General features: G+C 41.3%; 1 protein-coding gene across 3 annotated transcripts in view; it reads right to left on the bottom strand.

The window, feature by feature from the left end:
- Positions 1-2,266: 2,266 nt before the first annotated feature.
- Positions 2,267-21,596, bottom strand: part of LOC136947231 (calpain-3-like) — a 60,045-nt gene continuing 40,715 nt past the window's right edge. The window contains exons 3-23 of one of the 3 annotated variants that reach the window (XM_067241162.1): positions 18,465-18,583; positions 18,093-18,226; positions 17,794-17,962; positions 17,292-17,372; positions 14,990-15,081; positions 14,792-14,869; positions 14,475-14,635; positions 13,968-14,128; positions 12,718-12,729; positions 12,186-12,394; positions 8,374-8,410; positions 6,033-6,062; positions 5,709-5,804; positions 5,090-5,164; positions 4,905-4,962; positions 4,761-4,825; positions 4,478-4,546; positions 3,197-3,275; positions 2,979-3,095; positions 2,823-2,881; positions 2,267-2,712 (exon numbers count right to left, since the gene is read on the bottom strand). In XM_067241162.1, the coding sequence (XP_067097263.1) occupies positions 2,686-2,712; positions 2,823-2,881; positions 2,979-3,095; positions 3,197-3,275; positions 4,478-4,546; positions 4,761-4,825; positions 4,905-4,962; positions 5,090-5,164; positions 5,709-5,804; positions 6,033-6,062; positions 8,374-8,410; positions 12,186-12,394; positions 12,718-12,729; positions 13,968-14,128; positions 14,475-14,635; positions 14,792-14,869; positions 14,990-15,081; positions 17,292-17,372; positions 17,794-17,962; positions 18,093-18,226; positions 18,465-18,583 (1,928 nt within the window). In that variant the 3' untranslated portion in view covers positions 2,267-2,685. Of the gene's footprint in view, positions 2,713-2,822; positions 2,882-2,978; positions 3,096-3,196; positions 3,276-4,477; positions 4,547-4,760; positions 4,826-4,904; positions 4,963-5,089; positions 5,165-5,708; positions 5,805-6,032; positions 6,063-8,373; positions 8,411-12,185; positions 12,395-12,685; positions 12,730-13,967; positions 14,129-14,474; positions 14,636-14,791; positions 14,870-14,989; positions 15,082-17,291; positions 17,373-17,793; positions 17,963-18,092; positions 18,227-18,464; positions 18,584-21,596 lie in introns of those variants that run through there. The other 2 variants (XM_067241163.1, XM_067241164.1) reach the window with 2 other exon arrangements.

The raw sequence follows: 21,596 nt of genomic DNA, 5'->3' as shown, positions 1-21,596 counted from the left end.
TGAGCACTTTTCATAGAAATGAATGGGGACGCCATCTTGGAAGACAAAAGTTGCTTCCTCTAGTTATATTAACTCTATGCGGCAACCCCGCCCCTGACGCAAGCAGTTCTTAATACTGACCAATCACAGCCAAGGGAGTCTCCGTAGCTCTCCGAAATTACGACGGATAGTTAGAAAATTCAGGAGGTGCACGTCGAGCTCTCCGGGGCTCTCCGAGGGCTCTCTGAGAGAGCGTTCTCCATAGAGGAAGGCGTTCCTATGTGTCCGTTTTTCGAAAAACGCAGAAGCATATATCGGCCTTAAGAATCTGCCGTGTCACTTTGCGAAGCCCCGCCAAGTGACGCAAGCTCAGCGGCGTTTGAGCGGCCCTGAATATTTAAATATATATAACTAGATCATAGGACGTTTATTACGTTTATTCTTGAAGTACTTTCAATAATTCAAAGTGCACTTGAAAGTATTGCGAAGTATACTTCTGAGGCACTAAAGGAAGTATAGTTCATGAACTGAAAGTGCACTACACAGGTTACTTTAGAGTATTCCAAGGTATACTTTCAAATACACTATAAGTGTACTTTAAAGTGTACTAAATGACCTAAAAAGTGGGCCAATTCAGTTTACTTAGTACAAAAATAGTATATAAATAAGTACACTGCTAGTATACTTTAAGTCACATGATAATAGTATACTTTTTTATACTAAGTATACTTACAAAATAAACTTGAAGTATACTTGTAAGGGTACACATTAGCGTATTTTGATCGTAGTATTGTCTGGGTTAACAGCGACGATCTAAGTACTTTGCAATATGTGGTGTCATTAAGGGGCTGTGATATAGTGATTAATAGGCTATTGCCTCGAGACAACCCCAAATACGTGATGAGTAGCCTACATTTGTGTAGTGTCTACTGAAACTAGTTGATTCAGAAGAACCAAAACAACATGTTGCCTGAAGGCCAACGTAGTTAATAAATCCGTAACAGAATTCCTGATATTCCCATGTGCTTCAGTAGCTCAAGGTGTAATGCAACTGACTGCAGTCATGAATGTGGTTTTGCTCATGGGATCGAATCCCACTTCATTCGAGCTTGAGAATCTTTTAGTTTCTTAGTTTCCATTTATTATGGCGTGAATGGCTGTAATGTAGTGCTCACTACATTTGATCGGAATATTACATTATGAAATGAATTGATTTCAAAAGATACAGCCTAGCGAAGAAACACTCAGCCATACACAAAATCGCATAGGAAACGAATAGACCCATGTTGTGTTTCAAAGGGTTACGCGTATTTTGATCGTATTGTCTGGGTTAGCAGCGACGTTCTTAGTATGCATTTTTAATATGTGTTGTCAGAATGAGCTTTGATGTTGTGGTAAATACGGCTATTGCCTCGAAACAACCCCAAATACGTGATTAGTAGCCTACATTTGGGTAGTGTCTATGGTAACCAGTTGTTCCATAAGAAACCAAATCAAGATGTTACCTGAAGACCATGATTAATGATGATTATTAAGTACGTAACTTATTAAAAAAAAGTTGTGTGATCTTGAATATCTCGCAGTGTAAAGCAATGGCCTTTGGTGTATTATGTGTTTTGCTCTTGTGCGATTGAATCCCACTTCATGCGAGCCTGCAAATGTTTTATTTTGTTTCCATTTATTTTGTCGGGAATGGTAATGTAGTGCGCACGTAGCCTATACTTTCATATTCGCCGCAGGAAATATGAAATCTGACTTGAAAATTGCCAGTAATATGTTTGTGAATTTGTGACGAATCTAGTGATAGAGGCAGACTGATAGGTGCACACACAGCTGGGAAAACAGTAAGTTTGGAAACCAGTAGGGACATAACACCAGTACAGCCTGGAACACTGCATTTACAGTGCTCCATTTTCAATAGCTTGAAAACGTATTAACTTTCTTATTTGTAATTCCTGTGGAAGTACAGAGCAGCGCGCAGCTAGCTAAAAAAAGTGTCAGAGATCTACGCGACCTCCGTTTATGTTCCTGGACCAGAAAACCAGAGGGCGGGTAAATGTAAATTTTGGGGCGTGACAAAGTTGATGCTGCAAGTTGTGACGTCACAACGTCCTGCCATCGCCGTCCGTCCATGCTCTGAGATCATGATTCTTAATATGCTCTAGTAGGCTATACACTGAGCATGCACTATGTATATAATATGGGTATTGTACATTTGTCAACAATAAAATTAAATACGTTCCCATTTTCATGCTGTGAAACTTGCTGGGGTAAAATATACGTGAAATGTTTCCCAAATGTCTTTATTCAGAATATGATGAAACTACACATTTAGTCATTGCCCAAATTCTGAGATTAAGTTTTGCATAAATGTTACTTCTCCACACTTGTACTGTGTAATGTAATATACACATGTATTAAGATCATACATTTATAACACTACACAGCTATGGCACTCCAGTCCCACGGACCTTTGATATTTGAAGGGAAGGTCTGTGGGGGCCACGTCCTCACCAGGATGTGTAACAGGCTTACCTCTTGCTAGGCAACAAGCTCAGTGACACTGAGCTTGAGTAGCAGAAGTAGAGAGCGCTTGGACACAGAGAGATGAGGGCAGAGGTAGGAGGAGGTACATGCAGTTATGGTAAAAGCTTTGTCATGAGTAAGCAGGAAACACTTCTGTTCTGTTCAGGGGGACAAGGAGTCCTAAGCATACATGGTCAGCTGGAGCCACTGTGAGGAAAGAGAGGGAAACTGGATTTGGAAACAACACAAGTTGAGATGGATCCTTACATATCCCTGTACTCCTTTATTTTTGTTGTGACGTCTGTGGTTAGGCTCACCTCATTAACGTCAAGTGAGATTGTACCGCGTTTTTCTTTATCAAAGGCATGGAACGCCCCTGCAAGAAGACCTCATAGACATCAACATCCTAAACAATACAAATCTAGGATTTGTGGTTCATTTAGTTTACCATCTTGATTCTGGTGTATACTCACTGAACATTCCCTCAAGCCTCACAAAACAGCAGATGAAGCTGTCAAAGTCGATGTTGAGATGTTCGTCAGCATAGCGCATTGCGATGATGTTGTACAGCTGGTTGTTCAAACGGAAGCCTGTAATGACAAAGATTTTACTTGTATTTAACGGTAGCTGGATGATGATGGCACACTTAGATCTTGGAGGAGAGTAAATCAGGTCCTACGTGGTTTCTTACCTGCATCATTGACTGCGTTCCTCATCTCAAAGCTACTGATGGAATTGAATCTATCTCTATCATAGCGCATGAAGATCATCTGCAGACAAAACAGAATTCTCCTGATTGTGAGGTTTTAATATCACGTGTGCGGATGGGTTTTAGGTTGTCAATGACATTCAACAGATGGTAATGAAATTATGTACTTCTTTAAACTTTATTACTGAGAAAGACAACTAAAAGTGTAATTAATTAAATAATTTTTTATGAGGATAAATTGTCTGTAGCCTACAAGATTAAGCCTTTTACAGCAGATTTCCAGCAGGTTAGGTTTAGGGAATGGCATAAGTACCCGAACGTGACAGCGACGATCGACTGTAACAACAATGATCATGTGAGTTTGAAAATACATTTTATTCTTTTTTTCTGAATGGTTGTTATAGCTGAATTTTGGGCGGTACCTTGAGCTCTGATTGGTTTAGCTTTGCCGAAGCATGCAGTACAAAGTTCAGACCGAAGAACAGAGAGAAACATGGCTTCAAAGTTGCGTAGTGATGTCTGGCTTTTCATTCGACAAAATAGATGAAAATACTCCAATGTAATCTTCCATATACATAACATCATGAGAACACTAGCTATAGAATGTAGCCTAATGAATTATTTTTGCTTTACTTGCCCGTGTTTCAGCGCGCTGTTAGAAGGGCGCATCCAGAACGAGAGCCAGAATGGGAGTTCTTGCTATAGCACCTGACTGCATTTGCATCCTTTTGTGCAGATACAAGTTGTAATGTTACGTTTATGTTGTGTAGCCTAACTCAGACATCTGATTAATCTCATAGGATGCGTCATTGAAGGGGCTTCAGTTTACTGGAGTTAATTTACTCTTTAGTTTCACTTCATGCAGCTGTTCTATTTCAGATGTTTCTTTTTCGATAACATTGATGCAGCATAAGCAGTGTCATTTTTTCATGTTTTCATAGACATGTTTTCATGTCATTTATATGTGTCAACATGAATTTTCGTAACAATCGTAAAATATTTTCATTATCTCCATGACGCACATGCCCCGCCCCCCGAGTAATAGATTTTTTAGAAATTGACAAAAATGCCCATCCCTAGTTAGGTAGGTAAGATAGGAACATATTTTATTTGGGTAGTCTCATGCTATTAGTTACCCTCCAACCATCAACCTTTGGGTCCCCCCAAGGCCTCTGGCACACAACACCGAGCTCTGGGTGTAGAAAAAACACAACACACGGGTACAAAGTACATAATACTCCAACAGATAGACTTTCTTCCTACCTGCCACTGTTTAATCTTGTTCCACAGTTGTTTGAACTCATTTAAATTAAGTTTCCCAGTCCCATCCGTCTAAAAGCAGAAACTGAGGACAATAACTCAAGCCAAACTGAGGACAATAACTCAAAGCTACTCAGTCTACATTATACACAGGCATAGATTTTCCCATATGCCCACTATACATGAGCAGTAGTAAGTGGTAAGCAACATGACAGGGAGTAGCTGTGGCAGGAACTGCTGAGTCGTAAAACATGTCTTCAAGTGGTACAATGTACAAAAAGGATACATCCATAAGAGCAATCATGCTCCTACAACTCTCCAAGCTGAACCCTTCGGTATGCATATCATTATCTGTGGAGGGAAACAAGAATCAGTCCGGTACATTCACACAGGGAACGAGGGAAGGAATGCTCAACTTAAATTCACTTACATTTTTCTAGAACCCGCTTCATGATCACCTTGAGTTCATTGGCACAGATTTGCATATCCTTGAAGGAAAAAGAAGCTTTGCACAATAAGACATATTGGGTTTGCTCTGCTCTTTAGAAAGATTTTGAACACATTTACCTGCCCAAGTCCAACTTTGTTTCCTAATAGCCCTGGTACAGTACTCACATTACCAGCAATCTGCTGGAAGATGGCCCTGAAGTGTTTGTCTTGCTCACTTTCCACTGGTGGTTGTACTTTGGGCTGAGAGAGACAGGATGAGAGATAGGGACAGAGGGAATAGGGATGAGGTGAACAGACTAGTATGAGGCATTCAGTTCTGATAGTGGAACCATGGTATTTTATTCCTTTGACACTGAAACTGTAGTTTAATTGTTTGTTATGGAATGTGCATTACCCCTTCACACTGGCTCTACTCTAACTCTACAACAAGGCAGAACCACATACCAATGATAGTGAATGTGTCAATACATAGACCTCTGAACAGGTGCAAAGGCCACTGACATTTAGAAACTGATTTCTATTTGACGGGACTGTTAAAGTTTCAGTCAGGAGATGTGTGGCCTAGTTCAGCTCAGGTTTCAACCCTGTCCGTGACCTGAAGTTATACCAGGTCAATGGTCAAACTGTGCTATGGTTACAATATAACCAACAGCGTTGTTTGGTTGGAAATATTACCAGAATATTTTGTAATATTTACCTCTGTAAAAGTGTACTGTGCACCTGACTTGATAAACATATTCCACACACATTTCTCCACACACACTATGTGAAAAAGGAAAACCACCTTGTCTTTTGTCTCTTTCTTCTTTTTATCTACTTCAATGTCATACTGTTGGATCTCCTTATTGGTCTTTGATCTGTCTGACACGAAGAGGATGGGCTGTAGTGCAGGGAAGTTGGAACAGAAAGGAGTCAGGTAATAGAAGAAGAGGTCAAAGTGTCAAGACCCTCGGCCAGGGGGTGGAGCAGGAGGGGCAGTAGGAAGAGATGATGTAGGAGGTCATGGAGTTGAGACAGAATAGAAAAGATAGAGTCAAGGCTGAGGCTTAGGCACTTATCCTCGCTGAAGTGTGCAACCTCTTCACAAATACACACACAAATGCATTACCTCATATGTTGCTTTCCTGTTTTTGCCATTCTGCACAAGAGGTTGGAATGGAAAGGAAAACAGTGACATGGAAGAAAAAGAATGACATGAACATGCCCATTTTAAAGGACCTTTCATTTGTGACAAGTGCTGCTAAAAGGTCCTCTTGTCGGCAATCTTAAAACAATCTTTACTACTTTACTTTTTTTTTTTCATATTACTAAAGTTAAAATGTTGAAGAATTCAGTCAATACAATAAACACTTAGGATCACTGAATACCCATAATTAGTAAACAAAGTAGGTTTATTAACCCTTGTGTTATCTTCGGGTCATTGTGACCCATCAGTCATTGTGACCCACCTTCGTATTGCGACAAATTTACCTCATACAAAAACTAAGTGAAGCATTTTCTTTTAACTGTCGGGCTGTCTCAGACCCCCCACATTGGAATGGTTAAAAGAAAATTATTTTTATTTGTTTTTGTATTGGGTAAAATTGGGTAAACACAACGATGGTTCGTTATGAACCTTTGGGTCATGTGACCCGAAGGCAGCACGAGGGTTAAGGCATGTTTCCTAGTCAGGTTTTGGGGGTGTGATGGGGCTGAGGTTGATTTGCATCTTTGGTTTGGTTGGCTATTGTCATTTAGTTTTAATATGTGTTATGTAGTCTTACTTTAATATGCCTTATGATAAATAAGGCATCAATCTAACATTCTCAAATTTACACTTGTATTAATTACACATTAGTAGACAGACACCAATATTTACTGCAGTGACGGTGACAGCTACAGTACAAATTTCTATGGTGTAAATATAGTACCTCTTGTAAGAGACAAGACGTGTGTCAACATCTACAACATACAATATCAGTGTTGTTACTGAACTAATAAGTGGGGGTGGTAGAGAGATCACTTATTTCCACACTCATCAAAGACCTGATGAGTGTGGCGTAACCTGGTTGCTTACCTGGTTGAGTGCATAGGCCTACCACATATGCTAAGATAACTTTTCATATCTCGATGTATAATACATAATTTGAAAGCTTACAATCTGCACTTTCATGATCTGTAAAAAACTGTTAAATCATTAAACCATGACCATGCGGACCAAAACACCAACACCTTTCACATTTGTAACATTTGAAGAACTCATACTTGAATATAAATTAAGCAGCTGGACATGAGATGGTAGAGATACAGATGGTAGAAAGAGAAATGTGAACAGCACAGGTGCAGGGAAAACTATGGTGGCCCTGAAGTTCAAATCACACCCACTAACATGAGTGCATCCCCCAAATTAAAACACTCCCCCCAAATACGAGTCAACTCCCCACAAATAGGATGACTTGCTCACCTCCCCCCAATACAAAGGCACGCTCCCCCAAATGGGAAACAACATTACATTAACTCAAAAACACATTACATTAACTTAAAACGGAAAGGGTAGGTACAACACTTCGCCACTGAATGGATGCAGTAACTAACAAGAAATTGATCGACAGAAGTACAAAATGCAATAACCTGAGAGTTACGTGCACCAGGACATTTGTTTGGCTATCGAAGCATGTAGCAAATAGTAGGCTACTTATGCAAAAGTATATATTGCGTGTTAAACGTAAAAATGGATAGCCAAACAATTATCCTGGTCCACGTAACTCTGTCATTGTGGCATTTCGTTCTTCTGTTGTGGACTATTAGTTTTTTCTTCTGAAAAGTCCTGCTTCCTTCAACTGTGTTTTTAGCGTGCGCATAGGATACTTATTTTAATGTTGTGAAACGTTAACAGCATATCTAAGATTATTTCATAGGAATGTCCCTGATTAAAATAAAGAGTAGTGCAAGTCATGACTCTGAATTGTTAACACAAATGTTTCTTCTTTTCTTCCAACCAAAACGATCAACTTCATGGTAATGACAGAGTTACGTGGACCAGGATGGTTGTTTCGCTATCAATTTTGACGTTTAACATGCAATTTATACTTTTGCATAAGTAGCCTACTACTTGCTACATGCTTCGATAGCCAAACAAATGTCCTGGTGCACGTAACTCTGTCAGGTTATTGCATTTGGTACTTCTGTCGATCAATTTCTTGTTAGTTACTGCATCCATTCAGAAACGAAGTGTAGTACCAACCCTTTCCGTTTTGAGTTAATGTAATGTGTTTTTGAGTTAATATAATGTCGTTTCCCATTTGGGGGAGCGTGTCCTTGTATTGGGGGGAGGTGAGCAAGTCATCCTATTTCGGGGGAGTTGAATCGTATTTGGGGGAAGTGTTTTCATTTGGGGGTTGCACTCATGTTAGTGGGTGTGATTTGCACTTCAGGGCCACCGTAGAAAACAGACAGATCCACTTTCTCACCAGTACACTGTTATCCTCGATGCTGTTGCCCATTTCCCTAAGAAATAAGGAAGAATGTTTTAAGTACATTGTTTTTGTCTACCATAGAGACTTAACTGTTATTGTCCCCTCATCCATTTACGTACACAAAAACAGAACAATACTCAAACATAATGTGATCACACACAAGTATTTAACACTCAATTATACTTACCGTATTTTACGGAAAATAAGCCGCGGCTTGTACTCCGATTTTACAGTTTTCTTGTGCTTGTGCGGATTATATTTCGAAGCGGTTTATAGTCTGGTTTTAGAACAAAAAAGTGGCTTCTCTCAAGATCTCTACTGACCATGCAGCTAATTTTATGCTCAACACTTAAACGGGGGCTTAGTACTTGAAAGAGGAATTATTTACTGTTTTCTAAGTTACACTATCAGGGCTTGTAAATACAGTGACTTGCTAAAGTAGGCAAATGGCTAGTAGAACATAACATTTCATAATAATTTCAGTTAATCAAACAGCTGCAAACCCAGTGAAATGTTATAGGCTAGGCTAGCTAGCAAAATAACGCTAGCATCGCTAACAACATGACTAATTCAACTTTGGTAGTCTAACCGAGTTGTAAGTTCGTTTTAGATATAATTGTATATGATAGTGTGGACAATAGTGATGGTTTGAATGCGTGAGACCTTGGTTGAGAGATTTTAGAGAGTTTGAGACAGTTAGAGAACGTCAGAGACAGTTAGAGAAAGTTAGTTACTTGTGTGCCATTACCGAAATCCTGTTTGTTTATTTGTCTGTTTGTGTGCTGTTGTGTGTATATAAAAAATATATATAATGTATTTTACCACTGCTCTTCTTGACATCGCCATTCGAACAGCCCTCACTGATTTCACATACCTCACTGATTTCACGTAATCAGAGCCTGTTTAAGGAGAGCCTGGCCACTCCCTATTAAGCCCCATTGTACTGAATTTTGTTGCAGTTCCACCAGAGTTCCACTGGGAGTGATTGCGGTTGAGTGCAGTATGAATGGGAGTCTATGGAGCCAAACGGCTACATTTGTCTCTTTCGCCTGATTGTCGTTGAGAAATCTCAGATTTTATTGTAGTTTTTGTTCAACATGGATTATAGGTCGAAAATTGAATGAACGAGCACTTATGTCCTTTCTAATTCTTACAGGGTGAGTCGTTGTTGCCCATAACACGCTAGCATTTTGCTAATGAATGCTGATTGGTTAGTGAAGGACTGACTATGACCAGAGATCCCACTTGATGGCATCCGAAGCAGAATCAGAATGTCAGAGCATTAGCAACATTAGCAACAACATTAGCAACCCAAAACTCTTTCTAGCATGTGTATTGACAAGGAGAGCCTAACCTGTCATCTGTGTTGTTGATAGCTCGAGAGAAAAAATGAAGTGACCAGAGCTTGCCGTAAAACAATATCTCTGGTCGTATGACGTCAATTACATTTTAAAAGGCTTTTTAGAACAGAAAGGCAACTTAAAAAAAATCTAACACCCAGCAGTGTGTATTTGTTTTGCCTCCCCTTTCGAATTCAAAATTCAAATTACTAGAAAAAAAATTATATCCTGAAAAAAGGATTTTGAGGGGGTATAGCTCCATAGACCTCCATTCATTCTGCACTCGACCGTTAGCGTCTTCATATGGAACTAGAGTGGAACTGCAACCAGTTCAGAACCCGGAAGTTTCCCCGAGAGTGGCATTCTCTCCATAGATATATATAAAGACTAGGGCTGTGTCTACTACCGCGCACTTTACTAAGTACACTGCAATACAGTGCACTGCAATACAGTGCACTTACATCTGTAGTGCACTCCGTCGCTGAGTAGTGCTGTCTCAAATGGAACACTTAAGTTAACCACTTGGCGGGAAGTGACGGACGCAAATCTGATTGTGACACCCGCGAATCTAAGGCGAATCTGCTCGTGAGTCATTTCGGCCATTAGTTTAGAAATGAAATTAAAAGCTGCCGAAAGGGCTCCTCCTCTTCCGCTACGTAGCCAATATGGCGCCCGTTTAGGGCGAGTAGTGTCCATCGTTGTACACTGCATTTTTTGACCATTTGCAGTGCGTCATCCGGGTACTTTCAGTGCACTGAATTCTGCTGGTTCTGTCAGTGTAAGCGCCCTAAGCACTGAAAGTCAGTGCTCGAAGTGCACAAGTGCGCGGTAGTAGACACAGCCTAGATGTCTTACGGCGGAGTCTAGAATGTCCGCACATGGCGGCCATCTTGCTACAGTCAACTCGCTCACCCATAACATTGTGTTGATGCTACATGTACTTTTTAAATGACCATAACTTGCTCAATTTTCAACCGATTTTTAAACGGTTTGGTTTGTTATCAACGTCAGAGATGTCGTTAAGCCACTGCATACTTATGAATAATTATGTTGTTTTTTAAAAAATAGAATAGAAGTATGCAGTGGCATAACGACATCTCTGTCGTTGATAACAAACCAAACCGTTTAAAAATCGGTTGAAAATTGAGCAAGTTATGGTAATTTTAAAAGTACATGTAGCATCAACACAATGTTATGGGCGAGTTGACTGTATCAAGACGGCCGCCATGTGCGGACGTTCGACTCCGATGTGCGGCAACGCGAACGAGACATCTACCCTTTATATACATCTGTGGTTCTCTCAATAGGTGCGTTCGACTTCATGCAGCGCCGGCGTCGCCTGCAGCCACCTGCAGCCCGGCTGACTTGAAGCAGCCAATGGCATTCTCAGCTTCAAGGCATCCGGCTGCAGCCGGCTGTCGGCGCCGCCGGCGCTGCATGAAGACGAACGCACCTTATAGTAGACATTCTCTGACGTAATGCTTTCAGCATCAAGCCTACGGCAACTCCCGAGGGACGAAACACCCTTGTCCGTTACATAGAAAGGTCTGCTACAGTAGGCTATCCTCTGAATTTGCAAGCTAGCTAAACGTATAATATATCTAAATAATTTAGTAGACATAACAATGGATTCTGACACTAAATGAGTGACTTGGATTTATTTCTGGACATACTATCCACAACCGAAGTGTGTTACACAATGCTGTAAGATCGCCTATACGCGTGCATTGCTCTTGGTACCCAGAATGCCCTGCGGCAAGCTGAAAAGCTACTAAGTTAAGGGCATTAGCTTAGTTAAATAAGCATTGTTTGGAGTTCTATTGTTGTGTTCGTTCTGTTTGGATATGTTGGATATGGTCCAACATGTTGGATATGGTCTATAGACCATAGCATAATTTTGGTGTTAGATAATTTGAGTGTTCACCCTGATTGGGAATGTTGTTTAGTTAGATCGCTATCCAAGCTGTCCGCAGCAATAGCATTTACATTACATTTACATTTAGTCATTTAGCAGACGCTCTTATCCAGAGCGACTTACAGTAAGTACAGGGACATTCCCCCTGAGGCAAGTAGGGTGAAGTGCCTTGCCCAAGGACACAACGTCATTTGACACAGCCAGGAATCGAACTGGCAACCTTCAGATTACTAGCCCGATTCCCTAACCGCTCAGCCATCTGACTCCCATAGCATGAACGTGCAAGTGATCATTTGTCAGCATTGGGCCATGCAACGGTAAGATTGTTTGCTTATAAAGTGCGACTTGTACTCCAGTGCGGCTTGTACTCCAGTGCGGCTTATACTCTGATTTACAAACACAAAGTGCTCATTCTGGTGGGGTGTGACTTATACACGATACAGCTTATTTACCGTAACATACGGTACATACCCATCAATATACTTGCTTACTGTCCCACACACAATTTTTTATCCTGCTAAATATTTCTCCCACCTCCACCAAACTCTTACTCAGACATGCTTCTCTTCTCTGAAAAGACCCTGAGGATGAACTCTGTTTCCTGGTGGGGCTCAAAAGTCGAGGGGATGATCACATACTCTCCAGGGGGAAGTCGGAAGCGGTCTGTCACCTCACGGAGGTTGACGTAAGACTTGCATTTAGCCTTGGAGGCGTTGTAGAGGAAGAAGTCCTTTTGCAGGTGCTGTCTGCTACCACATATCTGCAGGCCGGTAAAGAGAGAGAACAGGAAGAGAAGTGGAAAGATGGGAAGAGGGGGATGCGTAAGTACAGGGCTAGTTTTTAAACATTTAGGATTCTGTTTTCATGTGTTTTATGTGTATTTATGGGTTACACTCAGAGAATTTGAAGACCTTACATAGTGAAAAGAAACATGTAGACACATTATGTTACAGTAAGACGGCAGCAGCCAGAGCTACAAGTCATGTAGCTTTCCATTAAGAGGCAAAGGCTAACACATAAGCAGCATTCTGGATACAGGTGAGAGAATCACCACATCAAGGTCCTCCTTCCACAGGATCATACCTCCTTGGGCACCTGTGCAAAATAATATGAACAGACAGAAAAGCACAGTAAAATCACTAGCACCTTAGAGAACATTATTTCAGGGGCGTCGCTAGACCCTTTTTACTGGGGCAGAAGCCCTAGTATAAATCTGCTGTGCCCCAGTAAAAAAAAAGTTTTAACAATTTACTTTATTAGTCAGTGGATTCATTTAGATAGATAATTCCGAAAACAAGCAGTATCCCAATCAACGCTTTTAAAATCAACGCAGTTTAACCGAAACAAACTGATGCGTGCCGCAGAATTCCATGTCCGTGCACTCTTCTGTTCTTCCTATAATAGCCACTGCGGCGGCACACATAAGTCCAGGCAAGCAAGTCAGAATTGAGGTAGGCTAAGAAAACATTACGAAACTAAAGAAATAGGCCTACCGATCATCTTATTTAGACTCAAGCATAATAAAAACACGAGTCAAAAATATTATATCACGTAAAGCTCAAAAAACAGTATCAAATTATTGGGAAAAAATTGCATTAAGTTGCATTAACTATTGATGTCCATGCCAAAGCTATATTCAAACTTACGTCCCTGAACTGTACGTATAGTGGATTAAGCAAGGGAATGTTTGTGTGCATTGTGTTGCGCACTTCTTGTATGCAGCTGTAACGGGTGTGAACCTGTGAAACTCACTCCTCAGGTATGTAACAGGCCACCCGTGTCAACGAATAGCTAGCTTTTCTTTGGCGTAGTTGGTAGTGGTCACGCTTGGCAAGTCAGAGGTCGTGCGTTCGAGGCCAGCGAGTGGCAAAGGACACCTTGTTGTGCCGGAGCGTGGCTACGTCTGTTCCATACCGTCACATTGGTGCCGTGACCCGTATTCACGAGGTTAGCGTCAGCTAACCGCCAGATTGAATTTCAGAGGGGTGAATGTAATGGGTGTGAACCTGTGAAACTCACTCCTCAGGTATGTAACAGGCCACCCGTGTCAACAAATATCTAGCTTTTCTTTGGCGTAGTTGGCAGTGGTCACGCTTGGCAAGTCAGAGGTCGTGCGTTCGAGGCCAGCGAGTGGCAAAGGACACCTTGTTGTGACTGAGCGTGGCTACGTCTGTTACATACCGTCACACAGCCAGCATGGAAGAAAATAAAGTGATATGAGTAATGAGGGTCCTGTGTTCCAGTTGAGCTTCATGTCTAGCAACGCCCCTGCATTATTCCATGGCACTTTTGGAATTTGGCTTTGGCATGGAATTTGGCATGTATGGCTGTACCTCGTAGATGCAGAAACCGATGTTGAAAAGCCTAGTGCCCATTTGGCGGTTTCCCTTTTGCATCAGAGCCACCACCACGGTGCACACTAACTCGCCGTCCTCAGGATCGTCATCCTCCTCATAGAGACGCAGGCGATACTGGGGGTTAGTCCAGTACGTGTCTGTTGGGAGGGCAGACGGTGTTTGTCACAGTGGTGCTGACAGCCACACTCGAAAAGGGCGATAATCACCAGAGATCCAACAACATGCTACACAACCTTCTGTCAGTGCCTGCAAGTATAAAACACTGTCTGCACATGCTGATACTTTTCTTCTGGAGAGTCTATAGATGACCCAAGCCTATTGTTGAATATCAGAGCTGTAGTTTACTTTCTGTTAATAGTTTCTTGCAGTGAGCAGATGTTGAATATTTCCTCTCTGCGCCCTATTCCTACAATTTTCAAACATTCACATTGTTTTTAGGCAGGCATCAAAATTGAAGGGTAAGGGCAGGATGTGTAGGTTTACCTGGATAGTTCCTGCAACCCCCGGCAGAGCTACCTCTCACCCAGCGACCCTCGTTTATCACCACCTTCCAACTTTGGGTCTCGTCCCCCATCAGACTGTCTGGGGTCAAGTTACAGATCTCGATCTTTGTGAAGTTATTTTGGAAATCTTCAAAGGACATCCTACATGGCAAGACAGTAGGGAACTTAGCAGAAATAGCAGTAACTTCACCTGCAGGTATCTTCACCTACAGGAGTAAAATGGTGGTTGTACAGGGACAGGGATATTCTGTAGAGGATGTTTGGAAAAAGTTTTCAGTTTTAGAGGTCTTCTCTCACCAAAACTCGCTGTCTTCCGCAGTCTGCTTCTTCAGCTTGTCTTTGTCTGCTCTGGAAATGCTGGACCAGTCATCTGCTCTATCGGAAGGTTTACAAGTGAAGATTACAAAATGACTTGGCACAATCATTGTGGATTGCAGGATTTTTTGCTCTTCTGCTGAGTTATTTAAAAAAACAAATGTCAATCAGGTTGCTTACTTTGCGCTCCACGGCCCATTCCATAGGACCACACCCCAAGGATTCCTTAATTGTATCAGACGAACCATGGTGTTCTTTGTCACCTTGTTACACTAAGAAAAAGTATGTACTGTCAGTAATGTATGTGTCAGTAGCCATAAATAATAACTTCAAGTTTGTAATGTTCCAGTGTTGCATTAATGCAATAAGAAACAAGAGAGGATACAATTTCTGTGGAAATTGTGGGGTGTGCTTGCGTCGGTTGCAGCTGGGCCTTTTGTTTTTTTTACTATATCACCAAACCTATTGTTTAAACTAATATCAAACATTCCAAGATTTTTCATGTGTACTTAAATTTTGCAACTGATATTTCTGTTTATTTTAAATAAGTATGCATACTTATTATTTAAGAAGATTGCATAGATTAAAAAGCATACATTTGTCGCTGCTCATTTACACTTCAGAATACCAAGAGTGACGTGTAGAATGAAACAGTTCATTTCTCATTTCCCTTAGTGCATGCGGGAATGGTGATAGGCTATATGGCAGCCTCACATAGTTGAGATGTGAGGCTGACATGAAAACGAAGAAATATGACAATCCTATGTAAAAATGGTCCTTACCTATATGACTTAAACTTCCCCTTAAGTATTTCCCTTCTATTGATATGTTAAGCATTTACTCTATTGTATCCATTCATGAACCCCCAAATTTGAAATTGAAATTTATTTTGGGAAATCTGGCTGATATAACAAGTTTACTGGAAGCGATTATTGTCAGTAACGTCCTTGTCTGAAGACTCAGGGCTCATGTGACCGGCTGTCCATGTTGTTAGTAGGGAAAAGCGCATTCAACTTGGTCAGCTTCTCTAATACTCCCTCTACATCATCTCAATCCTGGTCATTGATCCTGGGCCTTGGACCTACTGTAGCCCTGCATGTTTTTGATGTGTATCTGTTCCAAATGACTGGGTTGTCAAAACAAAAGTTGAAAGCACGATGCCACTAATAAGTGTGTCCTTTGTGCACCCCCCCTCCCCCACCTGTCTCTGAAGGTCAGTCACTGTGTTGCCAGCCAACCTTCACTGAGGGGATTGTTTGAATGTGCCAGATTTTTTTTTTCTTTATGTATATTTGAGACCACACATTCGTAGATGTGTGGTCTCAAATATACGTTTCAACTAAATTTATATGGAACTATATGAGGTTGATCGGATTAAATAAGCGAAAACAAGGCACCATTTTCCCTCATCTGTCAATTTTTTTTTGGTACAGCCAGGAGAAATGCCTGTGGCAAGCTAACTAGCTAGAGCGAAGGGCAGTTTGTAACGCTAAGAATAGCTCTAAAACAGGGGCACTTTTCGGACATAAACTCAAATATCTGGAAAATGTTAGCTTTAGCTGTTTTCACAGCCCTGTAGAGGAGACCTTCGCGAAGAGATTGGCATACAGTTAAGCTGTGGCATTGAAGTTCAGGTTAGTATTCAGATTGTTTCACCAATTGAAAAACGAATTGGACTTTTGATAAGGGGCCGAAAATGTACTGTCACCGTTTGGCTTCCAAAACAAACAGTGGTGGATTAAAAATAAAAACATTACCAGTGTCACATACAGCGTTACAGTGAGCTAACACTGGTTTAAAAGTGATTTACTTCACCAACGAATCGTTGACTTAGAATCTACAGTAATGTCATAATAAATCCTAAAACAAACATTTGTGAGGCATGTTTATTGTTTTAACGACTGAAAACTGACCGCTGTTGTATGCGTTGTCCAACAGAGGCTAATGTCATGATGCTAACACCTCACTGAAATAGCAGACTACTGTTTCCAAAAGTAGATGTACCAATAATTTCAGCGTATATTGTATTGTACATTACATTTCACAATTTTGTTTTTTATCACAATGTTAAATGAACATATAGTTATCACCCTAACCTTTCTGCAGCTGTCTTGTTTTTGGTTGCTATAGCTATCTCCCAGAAGTTAACAAGCACGCGGGTTTGCGACATTAGTGACTGTGGCTAGCTAGTTAGCCACCGTTAGCTTCACTTTTCTCCACAAAAACGTACATTTAGCCTGAACCATGCAACGGAACATAAAATCCAATACAAGCAACGCAATCGTGACCAATACGAACATTTTGACACTGACATTGTCTATGTAGTGCAAAAACTGAGGGACGAGTTAGGTTGGGAAAATAAATAATAAATATATGACAGAGAATATATCGGTTGTGCCTTGTGAATATAGGTTGGGTGTAGCAAGAACACTTAATTACAGCATGTTGTTTGTTAAAAAAAGACCCACAGTAATTTCCATACCTCCTCCAAAGCTGTGATAGAATAGGCATGACCTTTGACCAGCCCAGTTTTGGTTTTACTTTCATATTCCTGTGGCTGGACCTGAAAAAGGGATAATATGACATCATGACAAATACGCTCAAGTCTAATACAGTCTAATAAGACTTGCTAAGTGTAGTATTTCCCAGGAGGTAGTGTATTCCAGTCTGACAACAATGAGTTACTGGATACTATACTAGACCACTGGGAAGCACAAGACCAAATATAACTGTAAAACTCCAAAGTCTGTCTGGGCTCAGTTTCTACAGGGTTTGGTGGCTTACTGTTACACATATGTGACAGATTGTGCGGGATTAGTGGTAAAACTGACCAGTAAGATTAACAACGGAAATCATCAGCCAAGGCAGATATTCTAAGTAAAATTAAGAGTACTTAGGTGTTTGAATCCAGTACTTTGCTGAGCAGTGTCCCTGCAGAATATTAAATTGCATTTAGCACACAAGTGGATGCTGAGAATACTCACATCTATGGCGCAACCCAGGAGAGAACCTCTGTCCAGAGCTTTCCTCAGGACCGTGTAGAGGTCTTTGGGAGCCTCAGACATGTCAAAGAACTCAGTCACTCCCCCGGTGAAGTCCTCCATAGCCTCCAGGGAGTTCCCTCCTTTCAGGGCCTCATATGAGCCATTCAATCTGACCAGAGGGTTGTATTCATCAGGGTTCTGTAGTAATATTTCTTTGAAATTGGGTCTTTATTTGAGGAAAAAAGGTTGATGTAGTGATGCCATGTTGTAGACAAAATGGGCCAATTACATGAACTTACTTGGCATAGGCCTTCTCCAGCAGGGCACTCCAGAACTCATTCTTCCTGCCAGACTTGGTGAACATCAACTTGTTTCTACAGGTGGGGATACGGTCGTCCACCACCACATCTACCCATTCCCCATACCTCCAGAACTGGTGGGACAGAAAAACGATGAACACAGGATGTTTATGTGCTTCAATTGATTTATTTATATTGTTTTAAACATATTTCAAAAGATTGTACAAAGAATGGCAGAACTTACTAATAAACTATTCTCCAATTTGACCAACTGTGCTAAGTTAATTAGGGGGCATAAAATGTACTGAAGAGAATTATGATCCTCAAAGTAGCCTACTAATTTGCTTTGAGGGTTTGGGACAAGGGCCATACCTGGAAATGAAAGATGCCAGCGTAGTTCTCTGTAAAGTTCTGGTCTGGAGGGATAACTCTATACAACAACTTCTCATTTAGTGTCAGGCATGCAATGGCGGCCAGCAGCCAGCAGTCACCTGTAAACAACAGATCAAATACTGACATTCAGTTACTGTACATGCTGGCTCTGAAACCCAGAAATGGAAAGCTGCTGGGAAAGAGAAATACCTCTATCTTACAGAGATCATGGAGTGTAAGTCATTTGTAAGTGAATGCCCTCATGGAAACCATAAATGTGCCCACATATACAGTATGCCTCATGGGCTGTTCCAAATGGTCCATGCATCTCCTGTAGACTAGAATGGATGTATGAAGACAGATGACTGATCCCCATCCAATTTTCTACCTAACATGGCTAAGCCCTGTAGACAATCTTCCGCATGTGTTCCTTGATTTTGTTTCAGTCTCTAAAACTCTTCCCTTACTTCAGCTAGTGCCAGAGTATTTTGCACGAGAGGCTGGAGAGTGCTTACTCATCATACTATGATGCCAGGAATCTGTGTGTTTCTGTGGCTCGATTATCTTGTGAACCGGGCACTGCGTGAAGTTTAAATGTGTCAGGTGTACTGCTTAGCACCCAAGAATGTGTAGTGAAGCGTGTAATGCAGTTTATACGTGACACATAGAGAAAAGTATATTTGAGGCAATATAAAATGCAGTTCTTTAAAGGCAGGTAAAATAGGCTACTTGCTGTGGGTCATTCCATGTACTATGCACCATGCTACTCAACTTGATGATTAACTTAGCGTTGTCAATCTTCCAAAATGTCAGATCAGATATAATTTTTATTGGGGTATGGTTGGCCGTTTGTTACCAGTGTAGTGAAGTTAGGTCTTAAAGGGGTCATTGACTGGGTTTTTGGGGTATTTCACACTGTTCACACAAGGTCTCCGAATAGGGTATGTAACATTGGTTGGACTGAAAATGGCCCCGGTGCTGTTCTATGCCCCTGGTACTTCCTGCTCATGAATATATAGATGAGCTGTGCGCTGATTCGTTGGTTTTCCACGAGTAAAGCCGCGGAGCAAAAACGCAACACGGACAACAGCACACTGAAACATTGAAGGTGGAGACTTGAAATAAAAACGTGCAAATAAATCTATTGTGTCTACACAACACTGTTTTCAACATATTGACTAGATATTGTGGTGGGAAATTGATTAGTGGGAAGGTGGCAACCGGAGAAGTGTACACTGGGTCAGAGGTTTTGGGGCCTAAGATGGCGGACTGAGGCCTACGCAGTTAAGAATTACACTCAGTAACAGGATCAAACCAGAACAGGGAAGATGTCTAGTGAGGAGTTGGTTTGGCAATCTTAGGATGGGGAAAGAGTGTGTGTTTTGATAAGTGTGGCCTGTTATAAGTAAGAACTTGCATAACAGCGGGTTTGCTAGACAAATCAACAGGATGGTCTGAAGGGATACATCTGGTGTGGTGGAACAATAGCTGTATATACTCCCAAAGGATCGAAGTCACGCATTAGGAGTAGAAGTCCCGCATCCGAAGTAACAGGTCCTACAGACCTAAGCCAGATTCAGGAGAGATGGAGGATGTAGGAACGGGTTAAGCATGACGTGGATGGAGACTGAGAGTTGGGGTGAACTGGAGTTGAGATGAATCGAGGACATTGAGAGTGGGGGCTTTCTGGGGGCTTTGGAGGAGAGAAAAGTTGATCAACACTTTAAGAGCCAGGGTATGCGTACGCAGTTTTGGGGTGGATAGGAACTGGTTAAAGAACCTTCTAGAATGTTCTAGAAGGTTATGTCATTGTATCAGACAGGGTGGGGGTCTGATCCTCATATTTGTCTATATAATGAGATGTCCAAGGAAATGTGAGGGCTTTTTGAACCTTCCGTGTATGTATGCTGCATCTGCGTTGCTGAATAAACCACCAAGTCATCTTGACTTTTGAAAAATATTCTGTCTCAGACTTTATTTTTGATAATCCTTCTGGAAGACATCTAGTTCTTCAAAATGTTGGTGACCTCCGACTCTATTGTCTTACTTCTAAAAAGCTGTTAAGTTTTTTATTCATGTTTTTGTGAAGTAAGGCTACAACACGATTAAATAATGAGAAGTACTTGTCTTTTAAATCAACATGGCTTGAGTATGTTGTCAGCATTTGCTATGTATGTATTGTTTGTCTTGTTTGCTTGTAACAAAGTTTTCTATGCACCTCCGGGCTTAAAAAAGGCCAGCCCGAAGAGGCTTGTGGACCAGAGATTGAGGAATCAAAGACTGGTGGCACTCAGTCTTGGCCAAAGCTGCCGAGATGCTGGGAGATGCTTGGAAGTTACTCCGCGGAGGCTGGCAGGACAAAATGTGTATGCGTGCACACACACCATCCTGAGCAGGCTCATGGAGCTGCCGCACTGAAATTATAATTTCTTATTCAGGCGTCAAGGGTTAGGGAGGCAAGGGTTAAATGTATTCTTTCTTTGCCCTCAAAGTTGATCTGTCTGGTTTGGAAATATACAGTTAGGTCCATAAGTACTTGGACATTGACACAATTTTCTACATTTTGGCTCTGTATACCACCACAATGGATTTGAAATGAAACAATCAAGATGTGCTTTAAGTGCAGACTTTCAGCTTTAATTTCAGGGTATTTACATCCAAATCAGGTGAACGGTGTAGGAATTACAATACATTTTATATGTGGCCCCCCCCTTTTTAAGGGACCAAAAGTAATTGGACAATTGGCTGCTCAGCTGTTCCATGGCCAGGTGTATGTTATTCCCTCATAAAGGGAGTTCGTTATTTCATTGACAAGGAGCAGATAAAAGGTCTAGAGTTCATTTCAAGTATGGTATTTGTGTTTGGAATCTGTTTCTGTCAACTCTCAATATGAAGTCCAAAGAGCTGTCACCATCAGTGAAGCAAGCCATCGTTAGGCTGAAAAATCAAAACAAACCTATCAGAGAGATAGCAAAAACATTAGGTGTGGCCAAATCAACTGTTTGGTACATTCTTAAAAAGAAAGAACGCGCTGGTGAGCTCAGCAACACCAAAAGACCTGGAAGACCACGGAAAACAACTGTGGTGGATGACAGAAGAATTCTTTCCCTGGTGAAGAAAAACCCCTTCACA

This window comes from Osmerus mordax, chromosome 8 (genome assembly GCF_038355195.1).
Source record: "Osmerus mordax isolate fOsmMor3 chromosome 8, fOsmMor3.pri, whole genome shotgun sequence".
Lineage (NCBI taxonomy): Eukaryota > Metazoa > Chordata > Actinopteri > Osmeriformes > Osmeridae > Osmerus > Osmerus mordax.
This window is presented reverse-complemented; position numbering and strand designations above follow the sequence as displayed.